Source organism: Rhinolophus sinicus, linkage group LG01 (genome assembly GCF_036562045.2).
Source record: "Rhinolophus sinicus isolate RSC01 linkage group LG01, ASM3656204v1, whole genome shotgun sequence".
NCBI lineage: Eukaryota > Metazoa > Chordata > Mammalia > Chiroptera > Rhinolophidae > Rhinolophus > Rhinolophus sinicus.
The window spans coordinates 62,524,061-62,550,291 of NC_133751.1; the positions used below are offsets into that span (position 1 = coordinate 62,524,061).

General features: G+C 35.5%; 1 protein-coding gene across 14 annotated transcripts in view; it reads right to left on the minus strand.

Annotated features, from left to right (window-relative positions):
• Positions 1 to 10,578, minus strand: part of STXBP5L (syntaxin binding protein 5L) — a 242,728-nt gene extending 232,150 nt beyond the window's left edge. For 7 of the 14 annotated variants that reach the window (XM_019729632.2, XM_019729633.2, XM_019729631.2 and 4 more), the window contains exons 1-2: positions 10,415 to 10,559; positions 9,091 to 9,281 (exon numbers count right to left, since the gene is read on the minus strand). In XM_019729632.2, the coding sequence (XP_019585191.1) occupies positions 9,091 to 9,273 (183 nt within the window). In that variant the 5' untranslated portion in view covers positions 9,274 to 9,281; positions 10,415 to 10,559. Of the gene's footprint in view, positions 1 to 9,090; positions 9,282 to 9,676; positions 9,941 to 10,336 lie in introns of those variants that run through there. The other 7 variants (XM_074331359.1, XM_074331330.1, XM_019729634.2 and 4 more) reach the window with 7 other exon arrangements.
• Positions 10,579 to 26,231: the final 15,653 nt, after the last annotated feature.

Here is a 26,231-nt window from a genome sequence, read left to right on the forward strand (position 1 = left end):
AATGGAGAACAAAAGAAAATGTGAATTGTGAATAGAGAACTTGTACAAATGAAAAGGACACAAAAATTTTTATACTTAGTATAGTTGTTTTCAAGTATACTATTACAAATATATAGTTTTACTAAACAATAGCTGTTGTATATATAATTACATATATATATAATTATATAACAATTTCAAATTATTTTGAATTAACAATTATATAACAAATTCAAATTATATAACAAATTCAAATCAACCAGTATGGATTGTCGACTTTCAATCAACAAGAAAATTTTCTCTTATCACAGTATTGAAGCAGGCCTGCTTAGCAACATATTGTAGCAATTTTAACTACAAAAGGTACTTAAGAAGTAATAAATTGCTAAAAGAGAAAAAATCAGCCTCTAATAGCTATCAGCTAGAGTTTGCCTGGCCCTAACTAAGCTAGGCCACAGTGTTCTCCTGTGGAACATGAACAATTGCACAGAAAACGACCAAACAAGGCCCCTCTATGACCATGACGAAGCAAGACAAAAACAAAACCACTACAGGATCAAGTTGGGGTATTGATAAATGTAAGGACCTTGAGCAAACCACCCTAATGATCAAACATTCCCCTCATAACTGCTGCTTCTTTAGTGAATAGCTATAGCCCATGCTATTTGTTCCTCTTGCTTCCTAGATCATTATTCTTCGGATATAAAAATGACAGAATTGTCCCCCCACTCAGTTATGCTTCTATGAACTTTCCGAAAATCACCTAATGCAAACCAAAATCCTGTAACAAGCCCTTCCTAACACCCTCTAACTGAGATGTCTCATGGTTCCCTATGATGTGCAAGCTTGCTTGTTGTAATAAACCCAGCTTTGTTTGACTATAGGTATGTAGTCTTTTGTAGATGGGCACAGACACTTTGTTTCCTTTCAAATATTCCGAAACTCAGTCTACACATTATTTTGACCAGTCTCTTTAGCCTGAAAACTAAGTCGATATGATATTGGCATAACAACAGGCAGAAAGATGGAAGAACATTGTTACCCCAGATACAAGTCCTAGTACATATCAAAAGTTAATACATATCAAAAGTTAATACATAACAAAGAAGTATCACAACCAGTGGAAAAGGAATCAATTAATAAATGGTATGATAAAAACTGACTGGCTATTTGAAATAAAAATCATTTTAGAGTCACACTGTGTACCAAAACAAATTTTATGTGGATAAAAAGTTAAAATATAAGAGATCAAAGCACCAAAAAAAAGAAAAGAAAAAGAAAATAGGAGTATTTAATCAAAACTCTGAATTTTAGAGATATTTCCTTGCTTAAGAGATAAAAAGGAAGGGATCAAAGACAACTATCAAAAAATATAACTGTCACTATAACTGAAATATTTTATAAAGATCATTATTTTGACAAGTAGGAGCAAAAACTCAATTTTGTCTACGGGAAAAAATTCAATTTAAAAGCTTAAAGTAGGGCTTCTATTTGAAACCTTTAATGGGCATAGTTAAAGTTATTGCTATTAAACTAATATGTAAATGATTTATAGAACTATAATGTGGGAAACCAATATAATCATCCTATTATTAAAAGTAAACTATGGAATGTAACTATGATTTTTTGCAAGCACATCTTGAAGTAAAAGCAGAAGAGGGGGGTTAGAGAAATGTACTAAACTTCCAAAAATACAAATTTGATGTAATCACTAGTAATAATCCTACAGAGATATTTGAAAATTATGTAAGATTTTAAATTAATTCTATACTGAGACATACACAGAGTATGACAGCACTGCATTTTTTTTAAGAATATAAAAACTGCCATACTAAATGAGACCAACAACCCAATTTGCTGACAGTATATTAGCACCAAAGGACCTTTTGTGAGAAAATGTTATTGTTCTCTATGGCAACTTAAAAAAAATTATAAACATACTTCCTACAAGTCTATAATCCGTTACTCAAGGCCTGTCTAGGATAAGCAAAGTAGAGAGCCTAGAATACTGAATAATATGGCTTTGGTTTCTGGTTCTCAAAATTTTTTTTATTTTAATTCTTTTTGGTTCTTAGATTTGTTAACATCTCAGTCCTAACAAGGTAACTTAATTCTTCTGGTTTTTATTCATTACTATTCATAAAGATACCCATCCTCTACTGTCCATTTTGGTGACAGGAGCAATGAAGCAGATGATTTATCCAAATAAGTTATCCTGCAGTGTCAACTATACTACCGCTTATGCTATCCGTTTATAAGTACAGAATGAGACAAAGCCACCCATCTTGGGGAATCTTGTATAGTTCTTTGAATGGGTAAAAATTACATAAATGTGGAACTGTGACAATAGTCTTGTGCCAATCTCATTTACAGAACCTCTCAAGTAAAATGATGTCAAACTTAAAGACAGTGGAGACAATGGAAAATCTGAAGAAGACATAATGGTCAGGAATACCTAGGCACTTAATCTCCTTTCATCTTTCCAGAGTCCTGGAAAGCCCAGCTCTCCGCAGCCCACACCTATGTTTCTGATTGGACACATATTTATCTGGCAGTATCTGATATTAGGTCTGGTATGAGAATCATGATTACAAATCCATTTCACTGCAGAAGTTACTCTAGCGATCTACATGTTGGCTCTGGCACCTTGATCACTTATAAAAATAGTTCAAAAAGTATTAATGAATACTGAATTGGCTAATTTAAGAGTTTATTCAAAACTTTAAGGATTATGCCATTTGGTTCTGGTGATATATTTATTTTTGTCTATTTTGTTAATTAAGTCTAGAACATCCCGTGTGTTTGTCACTGTCAATCTAATACTTTTGAATTATTCCCCTGAAAAGATTATTTGGAAATAAGAATGTTTGTGATATCTTCCTCAATAAAAACTGAAGTCAATTTAATTGAACCTTTCTACAGTCTCCTTTGCCATATCTTTTTGAAAATTATATACCATGTTCCTAAACCTTTCATTGAATAGTTTCTGTGTTGTTATGTAATATAAAATTTATTTAATAAAAGCTTTTCTAAGACACCATTCAAAACAATATCTAGTTTACTCTTAACATATCACTATATCGGTTTTCTGGCTCTCATTTATTCACTCATTCATTCATCATTCAACAAATACTTGACTGCCTTCTACAGGGCTGGCACTGTGGTAAGCATTGGTGAGACAGTTGCAAACAAAATGAAGCCCTGCCCTCATGAAGTTACATTATAAAAGGAGAAGCAAACAACTACATAATATAGTAACAGGTAGTTGTGCTATCAAGAAAAAGTAATCAGGATAAGGGTAGAAAATAAAGAGGGCTTGCAGCAGTCAAAGAAGATCTCTTTGAGAATTTAACAGTTGAACCAAGAACTGAATGATGCAATGGGAAGTAGTCATATAATTATTTGGGGGGAAAGTGTTCCATGTAAAGGAAACAGCACATGCGAAAGTCTTGTGGCAGGAATCGTGTCTGAGAAGCAGTAAGAAAGCCAATGTAGTTGGTGCAGAGTAAGTAACAAAATAAACAGTTAAAAATGATGTCTCGTCAGGAGATAGCTCATTTAGAGTTTTATAAGACATAGTAATAGGACTCATGGTCTTTCTCTTAAGAGAAATGAAAAGCCACTGGAGAGTTTTCAACAAAACTGTATGATATGATTTAAATTTTAAAAGGATTCTTCTATCTATTACAAGATGAGACTGTGGTTGGGCCTGAGCAAAAGGAGGGAAAATACTTAGAAGGTTATATAGACCAGTAGTCTAGGCAAAACATGTGACAACAAAGAGATGTGGTCAGATATGGGATATATTTTGAAGGGAGAGTCAACAGAATAGTCTTTATCTACTCAAAATCTTTGTTTCCTGAGGAATTAATCATGTTGCCTTTTCTAATAAGAAAGATAAAGCAGAAAAAGCACTGGATTTGAGAATCAAAGGACAGAGGGTTAAATTTAGCTATATGTCTTACCAACGTGGAAACCTAAGGATACCACTTAAATTCTCTGGCCTCAAGTGTCTTATCAGTAAAATAAAAATATTAACACTTTTCTTGACTTCCTTACAGGACTGTAACAAGCATCAATGGGATATCTTTCAGATGATGCGCTGTAATTTTAATTTAACCAACTTGCTGGATTACCAGAAATTCTCCATTTTCTTTGTAAAACATAGACTGATGCTAATAGTTAATCGAATACTTGAAACTAGTAAACTCTCGAGCTACAATATTCACACTCTCCTGCTCCCAGCCTAATTAGGTGTAGGTTAAGTAACTATAGGAATATATACGAGGGTAATCAGAAAATATGGTGAATGTTGAAATAAAAAAATTTATTACAGTAAAAGACAAATTGCTCTTAATCCCCCTCAAAATACTCCCCCTTGCTTCGAACACACTTATCCCATCCTTCTTGCCACTTTCTCAATCAGTTCTGGAAGTCTTCTTTCGTGAATGTCTTTAGTTGTGCTGCCGTGACTGCCTTGATGTCCTGAATCATTTTGACTTTGGGGAAGAGCCAGAAGTTGCACGGTACCAGATGCAGTGAAAAAGGAGGATGAGGACACACCATAATGTTTTTATTTGACAGAAATTGCCATATACCAGAAGCAATGTGTGACACAGAGCCTTTCTGTTGTGATCACAAAATACGGTGAATGCTGCTGCCAAGTGCCATCCAATAGAAAGGCAGAAATCTTCAATACGGGAGGGGGTGCATCGAACCTTAGTAACAGTGTGTGAGAATTTCCAGCTTGTTCGGTATAGTCAGGTGTGAGCTAAGGTTGAGAGAAGGTGTATTTTAAAGTGTGCTGTAAATCACCCTCCATCATGACAATGCTCTGTGTCTCACATCACTTCTAGTATACGGCAATTTCTGTCAAATAAAAACATTACAGTGTGTTCTCATCTACCTTATGCACAAGATCTGGCACCGTGGGACTTCTGGCTCCTCCCCAAAATCAAAATGATGCAGGACATTGAGGCAGCCACAACAGCACAACTAATGACACTCACAAAAGAGGACTTCCAGAACTGCTTCAGAAAATGGCAAGAACAATGGGATAAGTGTGTTGGAAGCAAGGGGGAGTATTCTAAGGGGGATTAATGGCAATGTGTCTTTTACTGTAATAATTTTTTTTATTTAAACATTCACTGTGTTGTTTGATCACTATACATATATATATATATATATTTATGTGTGCGTATATATATAATATACATAATTATAGATATATAATTATTAATGACTTTCTGCTTTAATTTCTTTTCAATTCATCAAATAACCAGGTACATGCTGCTTCATTCATAAAGTATATCAAGTGCCTACACTCATGGTTCTCAACACTGACTACAGACTGCATGTGCATCAGGGTCTCCTGTGAGGAGGCCTTTTTTAAAAACTGCAAATGCCTAGTAGATCCCATTCCTAGAGATTGATTCTGTAAGACAGGGGTGAAGATAGAAATATTTCTTTTAGACAGAGTTGAGAACCACTGACCTGTTAGGTAATGAGCACCCCAACAATGATAAGGAAACAAAATATATTTGCCTCTCAAAGAGTGTATAGTATAATGACGTTGACAGAAATAAATTTTTTAAATAATAACAAGGTGATAAATTCACTCAACAGGTATATGCCAGGTGGTATAGGCAAACAGAGATGAAGGGGGAAAAACTAACTCTGCCTGGGGTTGGTAGATAAGGAAAGTAGTAGTCTGAGCTGGTTTCATGGAGGTGGTGTTTGAACTATGAAGTAAAGAGTAACTGGGAATTCTCCAATTATACCAAAGCTGGAAGAGATATTCTAGTCAGAAGCAACAGACTGAGAAAATATAGTGTTTCCAGGGAATACAACATGCTTAGGAAATCAAGAAAATGAGAATGGAAAGGTAAACAGGAGCCCCTTCTGAAGGGAACCACATATAGATCAAGTTAAGCAGTTTAAAATTTATTGTATAAAGCAGTGGTTTCAAATTGTGTTTCACAGAATTCAAGCTTACAAAAGGCAGTTCATATATTTCACAAATAGCTGAACAACACGGGCATTTAAATGCATACATACCGAACATAAACCAGATTGCAGTAAACCAAGGCATTAAACTGTTTGGTTTGTGGGTTTTTGTTGTTGTTGTTTTCTGACTTTCAGCCAAAATTTCTTCTACCACTTCAGTGTTTTTTTAATTTTTTATAGATGTGTCACTGGTTACAAAAGTAGCAGTTTTATACTTTTACTTCTTTAAGGCTAGCAAATATCCTACCACCTGCCTATGGATACTACTATACAATAAAAACTAATGATATATATACTTCATAATTTATTACTATAATTTACTTTAAAATGTATGCCAATAAACTACCATACTTCTTTAATAAATGTTATTTACAGGGGTTTCACATAAGACTTGCTTGTAGAGCATCATTGCTCTAGTTAAACCAACATAGAATTTTTAGCAGGGAAATGACAAAATTAACATTATAATTCAGAAATAACCATTATTAAAATAGGGTAAAACAAGAGGTGAGAAGATCAGTTAGGAAGTGATTGCAAGAGACCAAGCAAAAAAATATGACGGAATAAACAAGTACTGGAGATGGCGAAAAGGAAATAAATATCAAAAATACTAAAGAAACAGAATACATAGGATTTACTGACCAATCAGACAATAGAGAGAAGGATGTTTTTCAAGAGCAGATTCTAGATTTATACTTTAACTTTGACCATGTTGAAACGGTAGAAGAACCCAGAACTTGCCAACTGCTTAGTACTCAGAATAGAATATTCTTTGCACTTTCAATCAGTGAGTCCAAATAAAGTCCCCATTTTAGTAACAGTTCTAATTTTGGAATTTCCTTAATCCATTTTTATATATTTTATTATAGTTCAGGTAAACTAAATCATAGCTGTAAACACTTCTTAAAAGTCACTATATTCCTATCCAAATATGCCATAGTACTTTCCCTATTTAGTAAGATTTCAGTACTATTAGTGTTCAGCTTATATAGCTATCTATCCTTACAATTTCTTTGAAAATTATTATCTGATATTATTACCCACTGGTTATTGTCATTCTACCAAGAACAAGGTGATTTAAAAACTTTAACAATATATACATTGTATCACCTTTTCCAATTTATACATTATTTTAACCTAACTGTCTTGTTTAATCTTCCTGATGACCTTCTTAGGTAAGAAAAGGGGTCAAATGTATAACTATGGGTGGTGAGCACACAATGCAATATACAGGTGATATATTCTAGAACTACACCTTTGAAAGTTATAAAATCTTATTAACCAATAAATTTAATTTTTAAAAACAAGAAGAGGAGAAATACTTATTACCATACTACAGATGAGAAAATCAAGGCTCGAGGCAGATAAACATTTTGCCCAAAATTATATGGCTGGCAAGTAGCAGAGCTTTAAATAAAATACAAATTTTCCAATTTCAAGGCCATGCAATATGTTTTTGAAGTAATATTTAACTTCTGCCACTTTCCATGACAATCTCGTCCTAATAAATAAAATGACTATAATCCCATTTTCCTCTCTTACATTCATTCATTTCCCCTTAACTTTTTTTTATTTAAAACCTTCTCTACCATATTTATAACCTCAATAGCCTAATGCCATTCAGTCTGAGAAGTCTACTTTTCCTATACCAATTTTGCCTCCACTGAAATTCTCCTCCATCACCACCACATTCACGAATTGAGAGGATTTGGAATTTTTTTTCAGAATCTTGAAATGGAAATAGTAATACATCAAAGATTAGAATACCAGGGCATAATTCCCTTGCTTAGCAGTTCAACTTTGGCCTCCAGGACCCATTCACATATTTATCTCATGACCACTATTTAGCCCCTAATCTGAGAAAATATTAGTTAAAATTGAGAACAAAATTATATACAATTTTGTGTACAAAATTGCATTACATGCAAACCTCATAGGGTAGGTTAGAATTGAATCTGCTTATCTAACCTAATTTTAAATAAACTTGCTTTTATATAAACTAACTCACAATATTTTAATACTTGATTTTATGTTTATATTAATAGCACTACTGGAAATGGAAAATAAGGTTAATAATTGAAATGTATTTTATCGTACATAATTTGTTTACTACAAAAATAATTTTAATAATTAAAAAAAAATTGTTGAAGTACCAAAAAATTTAGTACTTAATTCCTGTGATTTCAAAAATTTACTGTTTCTTCTTATGTATTCAAACACATTTTAAAACTATATTCATCTGTATCATATGAATGACTTAGTAGCTTTTTTATACCAGATCAAAAGCACATTGCTAGCTATCCAAAGAAAGTAAAAATTATAAATCACTTTGTTTCAGAAAATATAACAGTATCTCTCATACACTAACGTACTGCTTGTTTTGTTAAGTTCTCATCTCTCCCTATCAGAAACTCTTACTTATTCATTAGAAGTTCAACATTAAAGTATAATTACCTAAACTGTTTCCTCACTAAACCAGAACACAGGCTACTTTTTTTCTTTCAAGTATTACAGGTTCTTACAGGTATTAAACCATGGTATTTGTTTGTTTGTTTGTTTAGAGTTTATGACTCCAGGTGTGTTTTTTATTCAGAAATTAAACAATGAATTTAAAACAATGTCATTAGGTCTTTTAAAATGGAGACATTCATCTAGCTATTATCTACTTAATTCTAGCAACATCTTAATAGCTTTAGATCATTTTATTAAACAGTGAAATAAAATAATAATTAATTTCTCTGAATGAGATCATGGGATTAACCAGAATGATGATTTTCTCTTTCAGTATACTACTTATATATAAATATTATCTTAAAAATTTTGTCCACTATTGGGCCTTAACATTATCTTCCAAATTCTACTTTTTATGTTTGCTTACTTTCCGCTTAAACTACCATTGACATTTAAATTGATGCCTGGAACATCTTTATTCATTCAAACTGACCTACCTACAGAGTTCTCTACACCAGACTCTGATGCTGGCATCTCAACAATTTCCAGTCCCTAGTGGTTTTTTGGGGTTTTGTTTTTTGTTTGTTTTTAACATTTTTTCCTCACAACACTAAAATAAAGAAACAACAGGCTTTCAGCCAATTCAAAACTTACCTTGCAAATATGAAAATACTCTGAAGTCAGGGTTTCCTGAATCTCTTCTCTGAGGACCCCTGCAGTCCCTCCTGGATGCACGGAACCACTTCCACCACCACTGTTACTGCCACTGCTGCTACCACTGCCAGGGGAGGAGGCAGTTAAACCATCCAAAACTTTTCGGAAATTAAACTTCTTCATTTTAAAAGCTGTTGAGAAATTCAAAGGAAAGGGTGACTTAGCACATGGAATTATACCTGAGTAAAAGTGTTTAGTTTTTCATTAGTCAGGGCAGTAGCCAGTCCTCATTTTACAAGCATTGGCTATAAAGGACTAGGAAAAAAAAAAAAAAAGAAAAAAAGGAAAACAAAGAGGCTTCATGTTGTCAAATTTTAATTCTAAAAAGCATATCCCTCAAAACAAAAAAAAAACCCACAATTCCAAAAGCAACAGTATTTCCTCCTTATACATCAAATTTTCTAGGGCTTTATCCCCAGCTGCTGCTACGCTTTATCAGCACTGGGGTAAAAATAAAAGGCAGTGTCATCGTCGTCATTAGCATTATATCATCATTATTATACAATCAAACCAGGGTCCAACACACCAAGCCTGTCTTCTCTTAAGGACGCGCTTCCCAACTAAAGATTCAGCTCAGAACATTTTATTTTCAGAAAAATGATGTGGGGGGAGCCGGTATTTACTCTGCCACCACCTTCTGGGCTCACACCATCATCTTCAACGCTCCCCTTTCCCCAAGAAATGATGGGGGGACTTTTTCCATTCCCCACCCCCAACAGTCCGGACCCCAAAGCATCTGCGGAGACCCACAGCCACAGCCAACGGTAGGGGCGAGCGGCGGCGCCAGCTGCCCCCGCTTCCCCTCCGCCTCTCCACTTCCCTCCCCGCGTCTCCGGCCCTCCTCCCTCCTTCCCCACTCCACCCCCCTCCCACCCCGCACTGCCCGAGCCGCCGCCGAGCTCGCCCGCGGGTCGGCTCTCCCCGCAGCACAGCTGCGGCTCTTGGAGGACGCGAAGCAGCGGCGGCGACAGCTGTGGCCGAGTCCCGCCTCCGCCAGCTGTGCGCGCAGAGCGGCCGCTCCCGCGGTTCCTCCCCGGGCCGAGCGCCTAGGCGCGAAGGCTCTCTCCCATGGGCGCGCGAACACACAAACACCCTCACGTAGACATTGTGCGCCCAGCCAGACAGAGCACACACAATCAGTCTCACGCAGACATTCACGCGCGGGCACTCATGCTCACAGACGCACACACAGGTGTGAGGGATCCGCGGCTAGACGGCGGCGTCGGCGTCCCAGTGGGATGACTATGATTCCCGACTTAGGCACCTTCCTCAGCTGCCACTATCCGCCTGCCAGCCCGGGAAGCTCAGGGTGCAGAGGAAGGCGGGCTCGCAGGCGTCTGTCCGGCGCGGCTCCAGCGGCTTCTCCAGTCCCTCCGGTCGCAGCGCCCGGCGCTCTCCGAGGTCCTAAACGAGCCAGCAGGCTCCGCCCTCCCGCCGTGGGAGGCAAGCCCCGCCTCCAAACCGCCTCCTCGCTTGCCCCGCCCACTCTTGCCCAGGCCTCCCGGAGCCCGTGAAAGGGGCGGAGAGCGCCGGGACATCAAAGGGAAGGAGTAGCTTCCGCCTCAATCCTAGGCTAGATAGACGCTAAATCCCGCGGTTGCGAGGCGGGAAAGATATTTGGGGCTAAGCCGGAGAAAAAGCCAATGAAAGGTGGCGGGGAGACTTTAGAAAGGTAGGTGAAGTATTTGATTGACAGCGGTATTGGCCAGTATGCAGGGCGGCCGAGCTTTAGGGATTGTAATTGGCGCTACCTGTTGAAGGACGCAAGTGTGAATCAATAGAATGCCTGGAAGCGTGCGAACTTGGGCTCCTTGAGTCCGAGGCTTTAGGAAGGATTTCCCTAGGTCTGGCTCTGGACAATATTGTGAATTTGGCAAGTGTTTTGCAGTTTATCACCTCTTTGAGGCTCTTCCCGCTCTCCAGGTGCATCTATTGAGCTCTCCTTGCTGCCCTTCTACTTGCATAATTGCTTAACGGGTCACCTCTGCCGAAGGGAATTGTATTTCAGTAGAGTTTTGGGATATACTGTATAGCCTTCCAGATACTTAGGGATCAGTTGTTCACCTTATTCCCTCTAATACGTAGAATTACCCCTTCTCCCTATTTTCACAAAGATTTTTTTTAAAGAAACATTTCTCTCTCTTAAACCATATCAGGAATATATTTTTAGCTTTTTCTATGAGTCACAATAATAAGTATGAAAGATGTACTATTCCGTGCAGAATTTTTTTTTTTTAAAGTACATCAGGATAGGAAGATTTGGTTCTGAGCCCTGACTTGTTACTGAATTGGGGAAATTTTGTACCTGTGTTTGTTAGTCTGTGAAAATGAAGGACAGCTCAGGGGACCATAGCTAGCCTTAGACTTCAACCTGGGCAACACAACAGAGCTCATTAGTAATCATCCCAAATAGTCTTAGATTTTAGAAGTTCTCTAGGATGACCTCTTCTTTTTTTTCTTTTGTGTGTGGGGGAGGGGGGGAATGGGAGGGGTCCAAAGGGAGACCTAAAAGAGAAATGAGTTGCTCAAGGTCACATAGCCAGGAAATAGCAAAGATGGAAAATACCCCCGTTTGTTGTATCCTTAGCTCAATGTTCATCTTCTCCTTTTGAATTTTTCAGTACTTAGTGTCCTTCCAAAGACTCTCAATACTTCCTGGTAGTTTTTCATTGCTATAGCTAGACAGTAACACTCTTGCAGGCAGGCATAGAATTTTATATTTCTCCTATCTTGGTTAGCAGCTGGCACAATGTTTCACATATAATAGGCACTTAAAGGGTTTTGAACAATTAGTTTATTAATTGTTATTAGTAAGAGATTTATGAGATAGTACCCAATTATATCGTGTTTGGGAGGGGTAAAAATAAGGGTGGAAACAAATGCCATGTCTGATGTTAATTAGATCTCATTAGGGTTCCAAATTCTATATTGGATTCCTAACAACATGTATCTTTGTCTTATTTTTATTTTTTTCTTCTCTTCTTCCTGGCCCATATCACCTCCAATCATGGGTGCCCATTAGGGCTAAAGACTTAGCTTTTCTCTTTTGTATGCCTGGGTTTTCTTTAAATGGGGGGTGGGGAGGGGATTGCTCTAACTCTTAGAAGTAGGCATTGTTTTCTAAAGTAATGGATTTAGATGTCCACTTTCCCTTCATCAGAAAATCTATTAGCAACTCCTTAATTTTCAAGTAAATGAAAAACAAACCTGTACCAAGTGGTGGCCTGGTCTTTTGATGAGTGAAGAAAGAAGATACCCTGATTCAGCAAAGTGAAATGTAACTTTTGCAAGAAAGCCCCTTAACCAACACTATCTTAGCAAACTTCGTGGTGGTTTTTCTAAGAATTAAGAGAGAACTGAGAACTGAAAAATACACAAAACAGATTGACAAAGATTCTACTTGAGGACCCTGAATGAAACTCATTGGCCCACTTGAGTTAAAAAAGAGGTGACAGAATAGCCTTTCATATGGGACAATAAGTAGAAATGAAAGAAAAGTCTAGTCAGAAAATATAAATGTTTACAAACAAATACAAGAATCCTGAAAAATAAAACATGATTAGAATGCTGAGATTGTGAACTCTTTGAGACTATTTTAAATATCTTTATTGTTCCTCCACAATAGAGAGCACAGTGCCTTATACATAGTAAGTGCCTGGTAAATATTAGCTTGAATAAATTATAGAAAGTAAAAATCTTAACATGATTGCAATTTCATAGACAGAGAGAACCTGTGGACAGAGGGCATTGTGATGTCTATTCACAAACTGTGAGCAAAGGATAAAAATGAGCAAGAGACAGAGTACATTATGTACATGAAGAGACAGCGTAAACAATTGTAGCCTAAAGCTTTTACTAGATGAGAGGAGCACAATGAAATATCTATCAAAGCAAATTCTATTCTTAATAAATTAATGAAAAGTAAGATGTTATACTATAAACCATCTGTAAAAGGAATGAGACCAGACCATGAAATATACCTGATAAATAACGTAGAGCACTTTAGAATTGGGTCAGATAATAATATTGGAGAATTTTGTTCATTTTATTGCAAACTAGAAGAATACCACATGGGGAGGAGTTTCTGATAAGCCATGATGTCTTCTGAAAAATGACAAGTAGGAATAACTGCAAGACAGGAAAATAGTCTAAGCTTGGTTCTTGGAGCAAAATCATCAAATCATTCAAATAAATCTAATACATTGGAAGAATTTTTAGGATATATGTTAAAAATATATTACAACTCACTTTAAGGAATTGTGATCTTGGATTCAAGTCAACAATGAAGCTAATAGACACTGCTTTTTAACATCCTAAAAATAATCAAATAATTATAGAAAATATGTGCATCTGTGGCACTTTGCACACAGGAGATTTGCTAAATTGACTAGGCTTGGAGAAAACGAAACCAAATTGAAAAAATACATGTAAATGGTTCATCATATATAAAGATAATAAGTTCTACCAGTTATTTAGCACCCATGTGCCAGACACTATGCCATGAAATTTATAACATCTCTTTTAATTTGCTCCATATTATAACTCTATGAGCTAGCTGTTGTCCCATTTTACAGGTGAGGAAATCTGAGACTGAGAAACATTTGAGAAATTCACCCAAGATGACAGGTGGATTACTCAGTCTTCAAATTCAAGGCTAATATCTAAGATCATGCTCGTAATCACTGCACTATTACTAATTAATAAATAGAAATTGGAATAGGAAAAAAGTACAGGTTAATTCTTCTGAAATAATGAACATACATGTGTTTGTTTGCCAAGACTGCCATAACAAAATACTATGGATTGGGTAGCTTAAGCAACAGAAACTAATTTTTCTCATAATTGTGGAGGCTAATAGTCCAAGATTGAAGACTTGGGTTTCTTCTGAGGCCTCTTTCCTTGGGTTTCATATGACTTCCTTCTTACTGTATCCTCACATGGCCTTTCCTCTGTGTGTGTGCCTCCCTTGTGTCTCTATAGGTCTAAATTTCCCCTTCTTATAACCTGTCAGATTAGATTAAGGCCCACCATAATGGCCTCATTTTTTACTTAATCACCTCTTAAAGGCCCTATCTCCAAATATAGTCACATTCTGAGGTACAGCGGGGTTAGGGTTTTAACATATGAATGAATTCTGGGGAGGCACAATTCAGCCCATAACAAATGACAATTAAATTCATCATTCTTTGAGGAGAGCATCTACAATAAACTGAAACTATGTGAACAATTTTACATTTAATTTCTCATTTAATCCTTACAACAATCGTGTATGGTAGCTATTGATAACTCCATTTCACAGGTGAAAACAAAAGCAAACAAAGGTTCAGTAGTATGCCCAACAGCATACATCTAGTAGGTTGTGAAGTAGGAATTTCAACTCATATGAATCATATCCCAAAGCTCTTTCCTCATGCTGTTAGTTTTCTTTGGAGAAACAAAAGAAATTCCATTATGATATAACAAAAGGAAATTATTACAGAATAAATATTAGGATAAAACAGAACAGAAAAAAGGGAAAATATCTGCTAAGGAGGAGTTGGGGAGTGAATACTAGAAGCAGAGACCTTTTGGGATGGCAAGCTACTAGGAGGTTCTTATCTGACAAGATATCTCAGTATATGCATACTTAGAAACGAATATATTAAGAGTCCCAGGCGGTATCCCACTGATATAGAAGAAAATCAGTTATTCAATACCTAATTAAACATAGCAAGGCAGTACTAAATTGCTGAGAGAGGCTATAGAGTCAGGGAATATCAAAACAATTGGAAGGAGAATTTGGGTGGAGGGAGTGTAATGATTGGCGCTTACTGTAAGGCCAGGCTGGCAATTACTTACGTTAGCAAGTGTGAACATTTCCAATCTGCTTGCTGTGAGGTACCTGGTCTTGGACTGAGCAACCTAATTTATCACTCACTTCTGACTCCTCAATCAAGTTATAGCACTATCCTTTATTATTTGCCAGTCTAGGAGTTACAATTTTATTCAGAGAACACGTTGGAAAAATGGATTCCACCTTTATCCATTCTGGCAAAATTTTCAAGAGGATTAGGAATTACCTTTCCTTCTTAAATCTTCATCCGACTTTTTTCTGACTCTATTACACATCCTTTAGAACGGGTACTGGGTGATACTTGTCAGCCTCTGTCACATGCAGGAAATAGCAACCAGCATTAAAATACCTTATTTGGCCTACTCCAAGCCCAAAAGGGGAGAAACCACAGGGTTAATTAAATAATATCATGGCTCTCATGGGTTTCAAATAAACAGGCAAGGTCATTAGGATATACCCAAAACATACAAAGTATGGCCCAGCACACAATCAAAGACAGAGATGCAAATAGGATTCATCCCTTCTAGGACAAAACTCAAATATTTACTATCAAACATATGATTAAAATCAGCGCTTTGTGCATCTTTTAAAATAGATTTTCACCTATCAATCCATTACATTGGGATGTGGTAAGAGAAAGGGATTTAGTGTTGGGACAAGACTAAGTTTTCTAGCTGGGGCACTAACATGCCCTTTCAGCCTCTAAGCCTCATTTTTTCATATACATGCTATTATATAGGCTATTATAAGGAACAAATGAGATTATGTATGTAAAAGTGTTTTGTAAAATGCATTCCACTTTATAAATATATTCTTATTTTATTTATTATTCTTTTGCTTTAGAGAAATAGTTTATAGGAATTGACTTTAGAGTTGAATTTATTTTCCCATTATTATTAGTATAAAAATCACTCGCGTCTATGGATTGACTTGCAGAAATTGAAAGAGAGGAAGAAGATTTGGACAAGATGACTTTCAGGGTTCTTTCCAATCCCAAATTCTGTCTTCATATGATTTATTTAGTCAAAGTTCACAGTATTCTCTTTCTAAATACAACAAAATGTCACTGGAAAGGTAATTAAAGAGCAGCCATGTAGATGCTGACCAACAGAGACGATCCGTAGCCTGCCTACAGCAGGCAAAAAATACATGAACCCTAAAAAGTGTCCACCAATCTCTAACTGGATATAAATATTACTTAAAAATGTAACTGAATATCACATTTTTTATTACTATTTCTATTTATACATTTATACACGCATGTGCAAGTATACATACGTGCATGTGTATGTATATCTGTTATAAAAGTAAGGTGTGCTTATTATAGCAACTTTGTAAAATCTACACATTTATTTCTAGTCCTCTTCAGGACATTTTTAAACAAATTGAAAGTGTCCTGTATGTACCATTTTGATTCCTGTTTCATTTTTAACTAAACATTTTTGTTGTCAGCTTTCCCCATTTCATTAAATATTCTTCAGAAATACCATTTGAATGTCAATATATTTAATTATATAGATATTTATACAATGTATTTTGTCATTTCCATATTCTTGAATTTTTTATTTCTAATTTTACAGTATTATAAATAATAATGGGAGAATTTTTATACTAAATATTTGGCAAAGTTTCAGATTTTTTTCCATAAATGTGCCTTGTATATTGAAAGTTTTCATAATATCAATTCCTCAGACAGGAAATCCTCAGTCAGATTTTTTTCCAGGGGATATTGCTATGTCAAAATAATATGTCTTCACACTTAGTTTTAAATTTTATTTTTAAAAGGTTGTACCAATTTATACCCTCGTTAAGACCTTAGGTCTCTGTGGAGAACTCATGCTATAATAAACCTTTGTAAAGTGATATCCCATGCCACCTCCATTGACTTCTTTTGTTCAGATGTTGAAAAAGTTCAAAGAGAGTTTTAGGATGATAAGAATTAGTAAGTATAATCAACTAAACAGAGCAAAAATTGTGGCAAGATAAAACATATAATTTTGGTAAAGCTTGTCATTTCAATTTGGAGGAAGAAAATATAAAAGTTTTCATAGAACTTCAAAGTTAGAAAGAAACTCAGTAATTCACATGCTTGATTTCTAAATGTAAAAAGTGCAACACAAACCTCCATTCAATTATATAATCCACAATTTACAATTATAATTTGGTCATATGTTATTGTCATTTGAAGGGGGAAATGAAAAAATAAACACAGGGACTGCTTACAGGGTAGAGAAAGAAATGCAGACCTGCGCAAGGATAACTTCATAGGAAAACAACCAAATCTTAAAAGAATATTTAAGACTTTTAAAACCAGTTTGGGTTTTTGCCACTAAAGACTAAATAGAAATGTGAACCCTTGCTATTTGTTGAACAAACTGAAGCTTAGAGCAAGATTCAGACACAGATCACAGATTCTAACCCTAATCTAGATGATAAAACTATAAAGGGTTCACAGCCTTTCTTGGATTTAGAATATGGAGACAAGTGGAAACAGTTCTTTTGAGACCAAGCCTCTCCTGTTTTCTGAAGCTTTGATTCACCATGACTCGTGATGATTGCCCTAGTTTAAATAGGGATATGCATTTGTTTTCATGATGGAAATCATGAAAGTTAATAATGCCATTACTGAACTAATTTTTTTACAAAGGCTAACAAAATGTTAAGATGTTAAGAGTTTGAAAATGTTCATATTAATTATTAGCTCTGCTAAAATTGGCACATTAGAGTTTTCGAGTTTTAGAGAATAAGCCAGGATGCTAGCTAGCATGACTTTATTTTACTATAAACAAAAGTTCCCAAAACAGAGTCATGAGCGTAGAGGATAAGTGACTTCTTTCCTGCCCAATTGCAGAACAGGAGACAAGAGAAAATCCTTTTAAGTGAGTCCTCTCTGGCCATGCAGGATAAGTTTTCTATTTCGGTCATCTCCTTGGCCAGCTTGGGCTGACAAAACATTGTTGTTCACTTAACCTTGCCAAGCTGAAAATCTTTACAAGTACTTTTTCAGTAACAGCCAATGATTTATGGCTTCTACTGGATCTCCTCAGATAGAAAAACAAATTTTATTTATCTGCCTTATTCCTTCCTCCTCATTATTCCCAGTCTCTGTTATCTTTAGCCATAATCCTTTTTTATTTAATGCAAATATTACTTTACTTTGCATAGTTTTTCAGGTGTGTTTGTGTTTAACGTGCTTTAATTATGGAGACCAAATTTCTTGAATTTTCTGGGAAAGTTCCTATTTGAAAGATTCCGTGTCATTGTTTTCATAAACCATCAAAGCCATCTCAAAAACCGTCTAAGTCCTCAGCAAATACAACTGTTTTCCATGATGCTGTTTTTAAAATTGAGTGGCAAAACATATGGGGGAGGAAGATACACAATAGTGTATTTTTAAGAGCAGGAACCCTGATTTCAGATAGACCTGAGTCTGCTACTTACTCAGTATATGACCTTGGACAAGTTATTTATTTCTCTGTGTTTCAATTTTCTTATTTATAAAAGGAAGATAAAATTACCACCCTCACTGGATTGTTGTGAAGATAAACTGAGAGAATTGTGGCACACAACACACTGCCTGGCACATAGAAAACCCTCCACATATGTTAGCTATTATTATTTTTCAGCACCAAGTCTCATATGAATATTGGTGAGCATAAAAGAGTTGTAAGAAAAAGTACTTTTACCACTAAAGTAAAAGACCCTAAGATGAAAACAACTAAAATGCCATTTGTTATATTTGGACCTTGGGAAGTAGATCCTGGGTATTTGTATGTTAACAATTAACTAGTCCTTTAGAAAGGGAATCTTCATAGAAACAAGCTTTGCAGGGTTCAGCTGGGGAGGCCCAGAATGGTAAATCTTAGAATATAGGCAATTAATTTAGTCAGATTATCTGTTAAGTAAACACTGTATCCTTAAGTCATATCTTAACGAGAACTTGCTATCAGAATGGGAGAAAGAAAAATGTGTCTATAGATCAAAGGTGGTTGAATATGCTTAAAGATTTTCCACATAGAAACATTATTTTTCCAAACAGGAAGAAAACATGTAAATTCAGTATCTCTCTCTGTCCAAACTCCAGGATAGAAGAGAGTTGTTCTGTTATTATTTTATTATTTGCTTACTTACTCTTTGATGTTTTGTGTTTTGTTTTGTTTCCTGATTAACAATTTTTGGAGATTGGAATGAACATTGGCAGCCAATGATACTGTAAAATCTTTCCTGAAAATCCACAGGAAGTACTCAAAGACTTGCCAAGAAAGGCTGGGAAAAAACCGCAAAGAATAAACAATTATTAAGCAAGCTGAGTTCTTTAAACAAGTATGAGGGGAATAATGTGCCATCATTTCAACAGCAGATGATGAAAATGATGATGCAAATATTGCATTAGCTAATATATGTCTTGGCTGATTTTTAAAATTTCTCTTTATGTAATTGTATAGTTTTGACTGAAGGTTATTCATTACATGTATAAGTAAATGTGGTTTAAATTTAACATCACTGTAAGACTTTTGATAGATCTTATTTTATAAATAAGAACAAAATAAATCTTTTGTAAGAATATATGCCCTAATTTGTAAATTTTAAAATGTGGTTACCACATTTATAATTCATCAGTCTTATAGAGATTTCCACAGTCCAAGAAAGGAATCAAGGGCAGCAACTACAAAAGCAATTATTCCACAGGATGTGAGAAGATCATGAGGAAGGAGCCTTATTCCCTTTATGCTACCACACTTAATGAAGGCTTTAGGCTTCGATAGTACAAGATGAGAAAAGAGGGAAAATACCAAGAAGAGAGATGAGTCTGTTTTATAACCTGTAAAAAGCTTGCAAACATCAATTTTTGTCTATTTTTGTTCCAGTATGTCTAGTACATGGTAGGTATTCAATAAATATTTGCTGAATGAATAAATACTAGTACCTAATATTCATGTTTCATACTAAAATTTCAGGTCTGAATTTAAATGTATAATTAAGCCACAAATTAAATAACATGCTCCATCTATTTGACAATTATGTATTGTGTGACTATTTTGCATTAGGTAGAATGCTAGATGTTATTGGGTGTTTTAAGGAATGAGGCGGGGAGGGAGGGAGGAAGGAAGAAAGGACGAAGGAGCAATACTGACTTGAAAAGCTGAATATGGGAGGTCACAGACATGCAAACAATTAATTATAAAACACTTATTAGAGTAATGTGAATGGTATAAGCAGAACCCTGTGATTGCATTGAAAGAATAACTAATTATTTCTTCCATGTGCCTCAGTGAAGAAGAGGTGAATGAATTGAGAAGGTTGGTTTTAGCCCTTTTTGAATCTTTTCCTACACTTAGCTTCCTCAACACAGCTTTATGCTGATTTTCCTTCTCCTTCCTGAGGTTTCTTTCACCTCCTTCAATTTCTTTTTCCCAAACCTTAAGGACTTAAGGAGCAAATAGAATGTAAGCAAGAATTGGTGCTTATCATAAATTACTATTTCAAGAAGTTTGGTAGTAAAGGAAAAGGAAAAAAACAGAGAAAATAAAGTGAAATGGGTGGGTCTGAAGGGGATAGGAATGAATAATATTCGGGGGGCAGAGGTAAAGCCAGAGAACAAACTATTAAAGATTCAAGAGTAAAATAAGATAACCAATGAGACAAGATCATAGTCTTTAACAACTATGTCATAACCTTCCTACCTTTCCCAACCCTCCAACTTCTCCCCTATCACAGCCCCAGCTTATGGCTTTGCCCTGAATAGAGAAAATGGAAACCATTAAATGAGAGTGTCCCAGACCTCCTACCATCAAATCTTAAAGACAACAATAACATCAACAGCCATTCATGCCTTCCCACTCTCACTCCACCCCTTTGTCAATTAAAGGGGGCTTTATCCTGCTAACAGCCCCTACTTCCCACCTTCTCCTACTTAACCACATTTTCCTATTTCTACCGAATTTCACGTCTCTATCAGCATGACAATTAAGAATCCTTGGGAATCTCTCACCTTCTGTACATGTAAAATTATGATCATGTACTCTCATTCTCCAAGTTATGGTTAATTTGGGGTACAAAAATATCCATTAGGAAGAGTCCTATACAGTTATAAGTGAACCTAAGATATTTGTTCTATAATAGGAATGGTGAAGGTATGGTGAAGGAAAATATCTTCTTTCTTTTGCCATACCATAGAGCATGCTTTATCAGGAAGAATTAGAGGATTCCTACCTAGCAGAGTTAGAATAGACTTTATTTAGGTTCAGTAAAAATAACAATTTTCTCAGCATATTATTTTAAAAAATCATTTAAACTTCTTTAAAAATCCCAGACTAGTACTAAATTAATTGCCTTAGAGTTTGCATGGTGTTTCAATTTTTTTCCAATAAAAATAAACAGAAGCCCAGTATTCTTTTCACTTTGGCATTTAGAGTTTTTTAATACGACAAAAAAACAGGCTTGCCTCCTGGGTGTAAGGCGAGCTTCTAGCTGTAAGAGTCAATCAATTGGGAAGGGCATTTGTGGGTAGGAGTTGTAAAAAATTGCCAGCTTGACCTTGAAAATAATAAAAAATAATTGAGACTAGTAGCAATGAGCATTTATTTCCCATGTGCTGCATTCTCTGTCACATTTTTTTATTTGGTTGAAATTTCTGTCCCCTACCACCTACCCACACATATTCATATGCACTATTAACATCATAATATATATTAATGAGCCCTCACAGCTGGTTAAGAAGCTTTTTCTAGCAGGCTAATAACATCACTTTGACTCAACAATGCTGTGCATAATGTAATCTAATAAAATGGTGTCATGTGCACTGAAAAGCAGAATAGAAGAACAGTTCACTCTTCAAAGAGGCAGCAACTAGGAATACAGCTATACTAGCAAAATCATCCTGTTTTATATAGCTCAATAGAATTTTGTTTGTATATATTTCTTTCATTCCATATATGTGCATTGTGGTGGGGAGATATAAAATGATAGAATCTCAAGGTTGAGAAAGATGTAAAAGTCCATTACTCCAATCAATTGTTTAATATTTAAATTATCTCACAACATTTGGCTCCAAGTGGCCATCTAGCATACATCTGAAACACCTCCCCCCACCCCAACATCCTACACTCACCTGTACCCAATAATGCAAGGAGTAAAATACCTCTAAAGAAAAGGTTTTCAACCTTGGCTGCACTTGGAACATCCATGGGAGCTTTTTAAAAAAATCCCCAAACTGAAGTTACAGACCAGATGAACTAAAGCAGGATCTCTGGTGTTGGGACACAGAAATCAGAATTTTTTTTAACACTTCTCAAGGGATTCCAAATGCAACCAAGATTGAGAATCACCTCTCTAAAGGCAATACATCCTAAAAATAATAAAATTGTTTTATAGGAAGCCAAAATCAGCCACTCTGCAACTTTGATCTATGGGTCCTAAAAGAAGGTTTCTTAGGAATTATCAGCTGAAGCTCAGAGAAAGACTCTCTTCTCCTTTTCATATCAAAGATTAAATAATGGATTATTTTATCATGCATGAATGAAAGGTTCAGAACTATAAGTGACAGACATCACTTATAACTCCCATTTGTTTTTTAGCCCTTGAAGGAAATATCCCTTTCCTTAAACTTTATACATCTGAGCAAAACAGAATTGGACAGAAAAAAGTTTTATGTAGGGTCTGGTGTAATGGACATGATTCTGTCACTGCTTCTCTACTTGCGAGATGCCAGCCTATATCTTTCTCATGTGAGATATAACGACATCCAAGTAAACATTTTCTTTTAGGATACTGAATGATGGGCTTCCTCTATACTCTAGTAGAGATATTGCAAAGTAATAATCATGTAAAAATCTTCAGGACATACAGCAAGATATTAAGACTAAAAAACATCTGAAGATATTGTTTCCTTCCCTTTTTGTTATCTATATCTGTGTCTATATCTATATCTATACCTATATCTATCTTGAAAACTAAATGGCCTAAGTTTTGCAGTATCATGTTCTTCTAGTGGCTCATTATTAAGTCTGTCCATTCTCAGAAGAAAGCATTGTCATATCTCTAATGGCCTAACTCGACCAAGATGGATAGTGGTAGTTGCCCTTCCACATGAAAGATTCTAGAAATATATAATAACAGTTATCACTTCTTCTTCAGTTTCTTTCTTCTCTAATTTAAATATATCCTCAATTCCTTCAACTATCCCTCATAAAACATGCCTTTACTTTTCCTCAATATCTTGGTCACTTTCCTCCCATTACTCTCCAGATATATCTAGCCCTCTTAAATTATGGTTCCCAGAAATATGGAGATTACCTTCTTGGTCCTAGATACCTTAAAATAGAAGTCCTCTTATTTGAAAGACTGAGATTAGTGGGTGACCATTGATAGAAAAAATTTACTAATATGAAGAACTGTTAAATCTATTAGTGCATAACGATACACTATTGCCAGAAGTTTATAGTGTCAGTCCTGAGCAATTAAAAGAATGGACTTGTATTAAATTATCAGGCGAAAACTTAGGAAGGAGAAAGTTTTGGAGGAAGAGTAGATGAAAATTTAGTTTAATATTTTGGTGTCTGTTAGTTGGATATTTAAGTTCGGTATTCAGGGAAAAGGTCTGAGCTATAAATATTAGAAAGGCATAAATTTGTGAATCACCAGTATTTAGATGGGACTTAAAGGCATGATTTTGGATGAACCCACCAAGGGAATGAGTATAGATAGAAAAGAGAAGAGGTACAATGACTGAGCCCTAGGGCATTCAACATAAAGAAGGGAGTAATAACCAGAAACAAGAATGAAAAGGAGCAGTCAAGGAGGTAGTCAAAAAACGAATAAAGTATGTTTTGCATGCCCAGTGAGGGGAAGGAGTGTTCAACTGTGTCAAATACTGCTGAAAGACTAATAAGATGAAGACTTGGGGTAATGGATGATATTGACAGAAGTGGTTGTGGTGTAGTGACATGAGCAAAAGCTTATTTAGAGTAGATTCAAGAAAGAATGGGAATGGAGGAACTGGAGATCAAATGTACAAAATACCTTTTTCTTTGAACTTTGCTGTAAAGGGAAGAAGAGAAATGGCACATAGCTTTATGGGATGTGAACTCAAGAGAAGTGTGATTTGTTTTTTGGTGAAAAAATAAAAATAGTATGTTTGTTTACCAATAGGAAAATCCATTAGAGAGGAGAAAAGTGGGGAGAATAATTGGAAGATATCCTTGAATGGGAGAGAAAGGAAAGATCTAGAACACAAGTTGAGGGCCTGCCTTATCTGGAAGTGCAGAGTTTATCCATAATAACAGGGGAGAAAACAGTGTATATGGTTACAGATGCATTCGGGTGAATAGAAAAGGTGGTGTTGCTTTTGTAAGTTCTTTAAGTATTGCTATATTTTCTCAGGAAAAGAGCAAGAAAGATCAGAAGCTAAGAGTAAGGATGAAGGAGGTTTAAGGAGAAAGAAGAAGGAATGAAATAATTACGTCTGACAGAGTGGGATTATAACAGCTAGGAAGCATTAAGGGCCCAGTGAAGGTTAATGATCCTGAACATAAAGTGAGACCAGTCAGCACGGTTGCATGTTTTTCTCTAGTCATGTCAACTGAACAAATACAGGCATACAAGAGACATAAAATTGATTTTCATCAATATTGAAGACAAGTGAGAACAATATAATAAGAAAGTGGAAACAGGCTGAGAGTATTGGCAAGGAAGTTAGTACAATGACTGACTACAGAATTCAAGCTGAATAACAAAGGAAGTGAAAACATAAACAACGAGATCGTGAAAAGGAAGTAGAATGGACACTTTATTGGTCCTAGTGTGTTCAAAGGATTGTTGGGATTGAGATGCTGGAAGAAATGAACTAGAAAGGTTAGCAGAGGTAGCAGTCAGTGTGGAAAGCTTGACATTGAAATCAAGCAAGGTTTAATATTTGACCTATAGAGTGGCCGAAGTAATGTGGAAAACCAGGTCATTGGAAGAGAGGAGGTCAGGAAACTGAAAAATCAGACAATTGGAAGGATCATCTATGTGTATAAAGAAATCATCAAGGATCAAGACAGCTGTATTACTGGAGAGGGTGACAGAAATGAGGAAGAGTGATTTCTAGGGGTCAGTACATGATTGCAAATCGGTGGAGTTGTGAGTGGAATAGACATCTGACAACATAAGAATCAAATCTTGGGAGGGAGATAGGTTAGACATTGTTTTGGATATTTCTTCTTTATGAAACATACGTGGTTTCACCTTCAGCTTATCATTGATGTATTTGTTTAACACGTATGCTACATTTTTACTTGTGAGTTGGAAGAAATTATAGAACAAAACAAGTCTAAGGATAGAGTTCTGAACCATGCCACTAGAAACCTCCCTCCCATCAGTATGATACTGATCCATTAATAAACATCCAACTAATTATGCCATGTATTAATAATTTCATTATCTTGTCCATAAAGATGTTTAGTGTTGTGAGACATATCTTGCCTTATTGAAATTTTGATATTTTATATCAAATGCAATGTTTCTCAGACTAACATATGCTGCCCCTAATAGTCCACAGATGTGGCTTCAAAGGTCCTCAAGTTCCATATGAGAATTATTCTAATGTTGTCCTTTCGTTTTAATAAAAACATTTTTTAAATCAGTACAGCTATATTCAATATAATGTGGATGACCTCTTTATAATTGAGAACTGCTAGACTTCTTTTGTTTCTGGGACTGCATTTATCCTTACATTGGTACCAAGAACTACTACTTTAATTGTTATTTTAAAAAACAGAGGATGCCTTAATACTTAAATGATGCATGCACACAAAAAGCAGGCCAAATGACATCATCATGTCCTCTGTAAGTGATGATTTTGCAGTGTTTCAAATAAAGAAAAGACGTGGGTGACCTGAATCATCCCATGGCATGTGGTAGAATTGGAAGAGCAAACCCATGGAAATGAGTACCACAGTCACATCGCTAAGTAGGAATGTTAGTTCATCTGAACATCAACTGTCAGGTGAAATTAATGAGATGAATTTAAATAATATTGGTTTTATAGCTCTATTAGCATTCATATTGGATGATTTTGTATATAGTTTTATTTATAGTTAATTATCATTAAAATAAAAATAATTTAGGTAGATTCTATCCATTTATTCTATTACAATAAATGTTAAAGGGACTTCTTTAAGATGAAAAAGAAAAAATGATCAAAAATATGAATAATGAAATGGCAATAACTACATATCTATCAATAATTACTTTAAATGTCAATGAA